Raw genomic sequence first — 9,750 nt, 5'->3', positions numbered from 1 at the left:
ACTCGCACATCGAGAACTTGGCATAAAGTTGTTCTCGCCTCAAAACCCACAAAATCTCTCAAAGGTCCTCTTCATGTTGCTATCTGGTCTTGGAATACACCTAGATATCATTAATAAACACAATGACATATCGATCGAGCGTCGGCCTACATACCCAATTCATCAAATCCATAAACACAACAGGTGCATTGGTTAGCCCAGATGGCATCACCACAAACTTGTAATGCCCATAACGATTTCGGAACACGGTCTTCTCCATGTCCTCCTCTCTCCCTCTCACCTGATGATACCCAAACCTGATATCTATTTTAGAGAACCAAAATGCACATTGCAACTGATCAAAGAGGTCATCAATCCATGGAAGAGGATAAGGGTTCCTCACCGTTAACTTGTTCAACTTCCGGTAATCAATGCACATCCGGTGCGAACCATCCTTCTTCTTGATGAACAGTATCGGTGCTCCCCACGGAGAACTGCTCGGTCTGATGAACTTCTTGCCCAACAGCTCTTGCAGCTGAGATGGCAACTCCTGCATCTCAGGCGATGCCAAGCGGTACGACGCCTTGGCAATCAGGGACGCACTCGACACGAGATCAATCCTGAACTCAACTTGCCTCTTAGGAGGCACACATGGTAACTCCTTTGGGATCACATCAGCAGACTTCCTAACAACTTCAACCTTTGAAACTGAAATATGATCCCCAACTCGAGTATCAACCATGTAAGCCAAGTAACCTGCACACCTATGCTGAATATACTGACGAGCCCTGGTCGCCGAACAAAACCCAGAACCAACCCTGGTGCCCTCTCTATAGATAACCAGTTCACCCTAACTTGGGTTCGAACTACCACTTTCTGGCCTTCATAGTCAATCATGGAACCAAACCTGCTCATCCAGTCCATACCCACTATCATGCATACATCTCCCATGTGGAAAGGGATTAGATCAATCAGATAAGGCACCTCGAAGATCTCTAATATACAACCCTGATACACTAAAAATGCAGAAACCTCGTGTTTGTTGGCGATAGAAACCCGCAACAGACACTCTAACTCCCCAATAGGCATATCAAACTCCCTACTAAATGATCAAGATATAAAGGACCGACGCACGCCCGAGTCAAATAACACAAGAGCAAGAAAAGTGAAAGAACCACTTTCGATAAAACTACATCATAATACTCCAAAACATGCTACATGCATATTCATAAATAATATTTTACATTGATAATTTGATTACAAAAGACTGGAGACAAACCGACTTTTTAGACTTTTACAAAGTGTTATATATTACATAACTACCCGGTATATTAAAGCTTTTATACAAACATAAACCCAAGTACAAAGTAATAGTATAAACTATTCTAAATCTTCCAACAGTATATGACTATATTGGATGCCTATTACCTGCAATTGTTAAAGACTGAGAGGGCTAAGCCTAACATCATCCTATATACTAGGATATCAATCTATCATATCAGTATATCAGTATAGTACAATAGCATACATAATGTAACGTCCCGAAAATCATGACATAATTTTTTTGTTTTTAGATTAATAAATCATTAATGCATTTCTTTCCCATGAAACCAATGTAACCAAGATTTAGCAAAAACATCAAAAAATCAGAGTAATTCACAGAATGCGAAAACATGTGGTGTGTGCTCTGCAATCGTCCCGAGCTCTTTCCTTAGAAAACTGAAGTACCTCAAACATAAACTGAAAACCATAAGCACAAAGCTTAGTGAGTTCCCACAAATACCATATAGCATACAACCACAAAATATCATGCATCATACATATAGTTGCCATGGGCTCCCCCACATGGTCTGATATCCAAGTGCCATAGGCTCCCCCATGGTCTTTACCTGGAATGCCATGGGCTCCCCCATGGTCTGATATCCAATTGCCACGAGCTCTCCCCGGGTCTTCCGTGCAGGTATCACAGAGACAACAAGCATACCACAAAACACGTAATTGGCGGACATTAGTGCCTTTGACCCATGTATATAGTGAGAAGACTCACCTCACACTACTAAATCATATAGAAAACTCCTGGCTGCAGGTTAACTGATCCCCAGACTATTAATAACAAAGCGACACCCAATTAACAATTGATTTCCAAACCAAACAACAACTCCATGCATGGGGTAAAAGGAACATTATACCGCTACCTAACATTGTCCATATTTATGACCCAACCTCACTCAGAAAGGCCCAAAGGCCCACAAATCAACCATTCCCTCTAGTCCAACACTTTGTGTTATGATGGCCCATTAATAACTCAAACTCTCAAGACCAAAACCAAAGGATCCATAAAGGCCCATTAATGGCCCAACTTTCCAAATTGGGCGCAATCCCATATGGGACTTATCTTAAGCCCATATTTTCCTTAATATAATTGATATCACCCCAAGCCCCCCCCCCCCCCCCCCCGGGATAAACTTGGTCAAAGACATAAGCCAAAAGGACAAGGTCCATAATCGATATTGACCAAACTCGCCGAGTTATACATCAACTTAGAAATGGGGAAAACCAAAAAACTCTCCGAGTTGACCAACCAACTCGCCGAGTTCGCTCAAGACCCAACAACTTAATACATTAAGCCGCCTTTATCGAATCCAAGAGCTCCAAAGCTCAGAGCTCAACCAAAATGAGATTTAGAAGGGTAAAGTTTCCAACTTTACCCCTAGGAGCCACCAAAATGGGTTCAAACCGAACCCTAGACTTAAAAGAGTGAGGGCTTAACCATTAAGCACTTAATCTCCAAAGAAAAAGCCCTAAATTGCAGATCTAACACCCTAGAGCTGGAAAACCACGTAAAGTTGCCAACCTTACATTCATGCATGCCTAAGAGAAGCTCAAAAGCTCAAGAAGGGCTTAATAAGGGACTTAATGCACACAAGAAGTCCTTAAATCCATAAAGTTGGCACCTTTATGCCAAAAGAGTCCAAGACAACCCCAGATTTGAAAGAATAATGCTTTGGGACGTCCTAACCAATTGTTCGTACTTGTAAAGAACCTAAATGTGACAATGGTTTGATAATACGATATGATGACAATGCCACAGTTGTGATTGATCAAGAAGGAAATACAAAAGGAACGCGAGTTTTTGGTGCGATTGCCAGAGAATTAAGACAATTCAATTTTACTAAAATAGTTTCATTGGCCCCTAAGGTATTATAGGTATTATAAAATCAAAGCAACTCGTTATAGGACTTGACCAAACATCTCACGACACGAGTTGACAACAGCCATGCAACACTTGTATGAAAGTCAGTACCATCCCGTTAAGGACAAGTTTTCTTGTTCATATGTCAAGGGTTGGTAAGGTTTTGCGCGTTCTTCCAACCCATGGCTAAAGCATAACAAATTAACCCAAAAGAGAGATTTAAGTATCTAATCATCAAGATAAGAACTTGATACCTCAAACTCCTTGCAAAAAGATAAGATATTCTGGATCCAAGACTTCCTTCTCCAATCTTAGAACTTCAGTATCTTCTAACTCTTTCACAATGCACAAAATGACCACCAAACTTTATCCAAGGCTCAAATGTTAGACAATGGATGCTACAACTCGATTTAGGGTTTTGACAATGATGGAGGCTGCTAAGGAGGTAATTCAAAGGAGATTAAGGCCTTTAAATAAGGTACAACACACTAAAATTAGGGTTTCCATCCCGGCCACCAACTCGCCGAGTTGAGGCACCTCAACTCGTCGTGTTGGCTCATTTAATCCCATGAATCTTCAATCATAAACTTGCTGAGTTGGCCCGTCTAACTCACCGAGTTCAAATTAAATAAATCTTATTGTCAACAATTTCCCCTCAAGATATCGGGAGTTACACATAACAGGATATTGAATCCAAAGGGTCGGCCTTGGTGCCTTCGACCCGCAAGTACAGTGAGGAAAACTCACCTCACAAACTAGACAAAGCTAATGAGGTCTCGACTCCGATCTCAGCTCTCTAACCAACACCTATTCCAACCAAATGACCAATCTCCGTCAAAATCCCAAAATACCCTTTAGGTCAAACTTGGTCAAAGTCAAAGTCAACTTGTCAAACCAAGTAAGTCAACCGATTCAACCCAGCCGAGTCAACTCAACCGAATTGACCCAGTGAGAGTACACGGGGTGTACTCCGAAGGTACGCTGGGCATACTTCGTCTTCGCATGTTGACCACCATCGGGGTGGTTGACCTCGTACGTAGGGCGTACTCCGAGTACGTGGGGCGTAGTCCCCAAAGTCCAAAAATCCATTAAGAGCTTAATGGCTAAAGCTTTTACGTCTATAATTCAGATCCATGGCTAAAATACTCTAAGGAGTCATAAAGACTCCAACTTTATGAATTAGCATGTCCAATAAGTGCTTAACTCAATGTCTTATTCCATTAAGACCTTCTAAATGATGCATGAAGCAAAACTAACCATTTGGAACCATTTTTATGACTTAAGAACCCTCCCAGGGTCTGAAAGGACAGCTTAAAGGTCAAATGCCATGTTCAAGATCTAACATTTTGGGACCAAAAATCTTCATAAAGACATCCAAATCTAGATCTATATGCTAGAGGGATAAAGTTTCAAGCTTTATACCTTAGAAAGGTTGAAAATGATGTATAAACTCCATATCCAAAATGCTTCACTCTTCCAAGATGTGCTTGTCTTCCTTCCTTCTTCTTCTAAGCACAAAACACACACTCTTAGGTTGAAATAGCTTCTCAAGGGGAACTAGGGTTGCAAAACATCTCAAGAGGGATGGAGGTTGATGAGGTAAGGGGAAATGAAGCCATAAGGGTGTTTAAATATGAGCTAAATCCTAAAAATTAGGGTTTCCAAACCTGTAAAGTGTGCCCAACGTACAGCATGTACGCACAACATACACACGAACACATGGCGTACTCCCCCAAAGCCAAACTATGGAAATTCCACTAGGGCTCCTTTGTACATTTTCTTGAAATTAGGGACCAAAATGCAACATAATTAAATTATAGGGTTAAAATTAGAAGTACCTTGTTATCGGAATGTTACACAACATGGCTGAAGAATTTCATTGGTGATCTCAGAGTTGTACCATCAACACAACAAGTCATGGAAATTTTCTACGATAATGAAGGTGCGGTTGCTTTAACAAAAGAACCAAAGGATCATGGGAGGTCAAGTCACATTTTAAGTAAATACCATTATTTCCGACATAGAGTAGGAGATGGCGACCTCATAGTGAACTGAGTATCATCTGAGGATAATCCGACCGATCCTTTCACAAAGACGTTGAGAAAGGCCAAGCACATCAAGCATGCTAGGAGTATAAGGTTAAGAGATGATGTTAGTTTTAGTAGTTAGTTGATAGTTTGAAACAATATAACAAAATAAATTGTAATTGTTTTGGTGATTAAATAATAGAGAATTATTTATGAGTATGTGTACTGCCTTCTTCAATTATTTATTCTTGTGTTTCATTTTGCATGTTTACTTTTGGAGTATTACTTTATTCGAATTACAACAATCAATCATACTTTTAAGGAGTAAGTGATGATTTAAGACTGTCATGGAGTTTTAGTAGATTGTCAATGGAGATTAGACATGGCATAGAGATTGTTGATATACTCATAAATGATTGAATATGGATTTTAAGTATTGGTTAAACCTATGCTTAGAGATTACTTCATGGATTCATCACGAGTAATTCTAAGATGATAATATCCTTTATTCTTTAAACAGAGTTACACATGTTATATCTTACAAGTCTGTTGTGCATTGGTATTATGTAAATGCATCTGTAACTTGATGTTATAAATTGTGGTTCCATGTATGGCATGATAAGTAAATGCTATAATTTTGTAGTCAAATTTTATTCATTCCTTTTTGCTACTAATGGAAAATAGATATACGTGGGCCCCTCAGTGATTTGGTATTGACATTATAATGTTGGGCCCAACCTATACAAAATTGACGTGTTTAATTTATAGTCTAATATGTTCATCATGAATCGGAAAATCGAGAAACAAAATCTTGGTCTTTGGTATTGATTTATATTTATGTCTCGTGTCCATACGATATCTTATAGAATTAAGGAGTAATTGATCACTTATCTTAGGGTCAGCGTTTGATTTGAGTCAGATTTCGATAGTGGCTTTAGAAAGCATACTTTGTTGGTTATTCACGGACTATACATGTAACCGTAGTTGATGCTTATCCAAGTGAGAGACTGTTGGATTAAGGTGTCTAAGGTCATAATTAAACTAATATAATTTTGTGAATAAAAGCAAAGTCTTTTTTGGGTTGCCCACATAACCATACACAGTTAGGAATAATATTGAAATAGAGAGTAAATGATTTATTATTTTATTATGTGATTAACAAATTAATTAGAATAAATTTAAAATTAATGAAAGATAATTAGAAATTAATTTTGGATTAATTGGAATTATTTATAGGTACAATGGTTGGATTGCTATTGTTCAAAAGTTGAGAAAATGAGAGAATCTAGAACCCTCCTAATAAGGATGGTTTTGAGGCTCCTCCATAAGGGTTCAGAAAGCATCCTTAGCTGATAGGGATATCTTATTAAATCTGAATATTTTTATATTCAAATTAGCAAAGTTGTAAAAATCGTTCGGTGGTAGCTCGGCGGTCGACTGACGATAAGCGATTAATCGGACTAGGCAGGGATTAATCAGAGATTAATCGGGGACCCTTAATTGTTAATAAAATTATTTAAAAAATTAATATTATCTAAAAAAACTAAGTATTTGAAAATTTAAAATTTTAAAAATTTTAGTTTAATTTTTTAAAATTTGAAAGCTTAAAAATTTGAAAATTTAAAATTTTGGTGTAATATTTGAAAATTAATTTTTTTTGAATTTTTTAAAAAATTCCCACCTATGACTGCCGAGACCGCCAAGGCCGATTTTGACCAATTTCCGCCAAGCACCATAATCGTAATCGGTTTAAGGCTGCCAAACGATTAATCGGCCGCCAACGTCGATTTCTGCAACACTGCAAATTAGGTTTTATCTCAGATATCTAGTATATATAAATAGAGCCATATACCTACGATTTTTGGCTACTGATTCCTTGAGAAAGCAATAAACGAAATTCTCATTCCCTTCCGCTCCCCCCCCCCCCCCTCCCCCCACCTTTCAGCGAATGTGTCCAAAAACCTGCGATTTTTTGCTCTATAAAGTCAAAAAAAAAAATTAGATATCTTAAAGTATTTTTTTTATGCATTTCTATTGATTTGTCGTGTGTGTGTGTGTGTATATATATATAGTTTCTAGTGTTTAAGTGTGAACCATTAGAGACAACCAGAATTTTGGTGCTAGTTTTCTAAAGTAGATATAAGGATTCAAGAGTGCTACATATATTTATAACACTAAAGGTATGTGATACTATCTATGAATTTCGATTATAGCTAAGGTTTATGATTGTTTCGATAGTATGTTGTTATAATGAGAAAAAACATAAATCTCTAGGTTGCATGTGCCCATAATTAGATTTTATGATGTCTCTATTATGCAATTAAGTTTTATGTAACCTAGAAAACTCATTACATGCATCCTAAAAATCTAGTCTAGGGCATGGGGGGTTGTCATATGCTAACATATGATATACAATTTTGCAATTTTTAATTAGATCAAAACCTAACGTACCTCTTGCATCTGAATGTTGCCATATATAATCAAACACTCCACTTACACATTCGACAATACGCATAAATAAATCATTGTGCATTCAAAACCGTCGGCAGAAATAATATCCTTGAAAGAAAGCTTGCTTGTAAAAATAATCAGACGTTGGTAGGTTTCTTCACGTTCTCTAGATATATTTTTTTTGTTTACGTTGCACAATGCTCGCTTCATAACTATTAATTGCATGTTCTAGCATATTACGTACTTTGATGAAATATTATATTACGCTCTCGAAAGCATCTCCTGAGGAAGATGATGATGATGACGACAATATTTTTTTATAAAATAATGGATGTTTTAAGTGACGTATTGAGATTTATTTATGGGTGTTGAATTGTGAAGGTTTATGTGTTTATTTATATTGGTAAAAAAAATATAATAAAAGCTATTTTTATAAAAAAGAAAAAAGTATACATCTATTTAAAAAAAGTTTGTAAAACATTCAAACCCATCCCTTTTGACCCAACATTCTTTCTCTTCTTTCATCTCATTATGATTGGTGCAAGCCTGAGAGCGATGATTAGCAATACTGGTGTACGCTATCAAGTTTGTTGACGACTTTACACCCTTTAAGTTTAAATGATTAGGGTTGTTCATTATTTGGATAAACCCAAATTGTCTAATTGGACAATTTGGATTGAAATATTTGGTTTGGATATTCAGATTTTTGGATTGGTTTTCAACAAAACCAAATTATTATTTTGGATTTCGGATTAGTTTTGGTTTATAAAATAAGAACCGAATAGTCCAAAAAAACTAAATAAACAATTATTATTTATAATATATATCTATAGTTATTTATTAATTATGTAATTTATTTTTTCAAATAGGTTAAAAACATTTCACCCGATTAAAAAAACTTTAATATGCATTTTCTCTCAAAAAATTTCTGTCTATAAAATACTTAACTACAATATATATTTTTAGTAATTGTTTATAAATTTCAAATCACAACTAAATAATTTGTTTTCATTTCTTATATAAAATTGAGTAATATTATAATTATATGTACTTTTAAAATGTTTTGGTTTTTGAAAACCAAATTATAAAATCCGATTTGATTCATTTGATTGGATCGGACATTGTTTAACTAAGTTTGAAGTTTTAATGGTAAAAAGGAATTGATGATTACCACCATTAAAATTACGGAAACGGGTTTTATTACGTTATATTCGAACCGAGGGAAGTTGTAAAATTGCCGGTTCGTAAAAACCGTTCATCGGCCTTTCGAAAACCTATATATAAGCATTCTCTGTGTCCCATCTTTGACACTCCAAATCAAGCACAAGTACAACGCTTAACTGATCGGAGCTATTTTAGGGCTTTTCTTTCTTCATCGCTGATCGACAATGAGTACGGAAGGTTCGACTAAAGGCGGGAGAGGTAAATCTAAAATAACAAAATCAGTCTCCAGATCTCAGAAAGCTGGCATCCAATTCCCCGTCGGTAGAATCGCTCGATTTCTCAAAGCCGGTAAATACGCGGAACGTGTTGGTGCCGGAGCTCCAGTCTATCTCGCTGCCGTTCTTGAATACCTCGCCGCTGAGGTTGATCATTTACATTCGTTGTTTCATTTTATTTTTGGTTTGTGCTATTGTTCTTGTGATTTGATTTGGAGTTTGTTTGAGTAGGTCCTTGAATTGGCGGGAAATGCAGCGAGGGATAATAAGAAGAATCGGATTGTTCCGAGGCATATACAGTTGGCTGTGAGAAACGATGAGGAATTAAGCAAGCTTTTGGGGACTGTTACTATTGCTAATGGCGGCGTTTTACCTAATATTCATCACAATCTGTTGCCTAAAAAGTTTGGGAAGGGGAAGGATGAGATTGGATCTGCTTCGCAAGAATTCTAAGGGTTTAATTAGTATCTGCAACCGGATCTCAAAGTTTTCAGGATTGTTAAACATCTTTTGGGTTTTTTCCTATTGTTTTCCTGATCTAAAAGTCAAATGTAAAACCCTGGCCTATCTACGTAATACACATTGATCAGTTGATCCCTGATCCTGAATTTTGAAGATTAAATGAAATTTAGTTGTAAAAATTTGACATGAGGGTTTATAT

At 36.7% G+C, this 9,750-nt stretch overlaps 1 protein-coding gene across 1 annotated transcript; it reads left to right on the top strand.

Annotated features, from left to right (window-relative positions):
• Window positions 1-8,907: 8,907 nt before the first annotated feature.
• Window positions 8,908-9,716, top strand: LOC111886451 (histone H2AX). The gene is made up of 2 exons (XM_023882699.3): window positions 8,908-9,236; window positions 9,321-9,716. Exons 1-2 carry the CDS (start codon window positions 9,039-9,041, stop codon window positions 9,540-9,542), a joined length of 420 nt encoding a protein of 139 aa, XP_023738467.1. The 5' UTR covers window positions 8,908-9,038; the 3' UTR covers window positions 9,543-9,716.
• Window positions 9,717-9,750: the final 34 nt, after the last annotated feature.

The sequence above is a fragment of the Lactuca sativa genome, chromosome 9 (genome assembly GCF_002870075.4).
Source record: "Lactuca sativa cultivar Salinas chromosome 9, Lsat_Salinas_v11, whole genome shotgun sequence".
NCBI classification, from domain to species: domain Eukaryota; kingdom Viridiplantae; phylum Streptophyta; class Magnoliopsida; order Asterales; family Asteraceae; genus Lactuca; species Lactuca sativa.
The sequence above is the reverse complement of the archived record's forward strand: the minus strand, read 5'-3'. Positions and strand labels throughout refer to the sequence as shown.

Bases quoted from the DNA above. Each gene is read 5' to 3' on its own strand.
- LOC111886451 (XM_023882699.3), top strand. From the start codon at position 9,039: ATGAGTACGGAAGGTTCGACTAAAGGCGGGAGAGGTAAATCTAAAATA. The intron at 9,237-9,320 runs GTTGATCATTTA...TTGTTTGAGTAG, and splicing joins TTGAATACCTCGCCGCTGAG to GTCCTTGAATTGGCGGGAAA.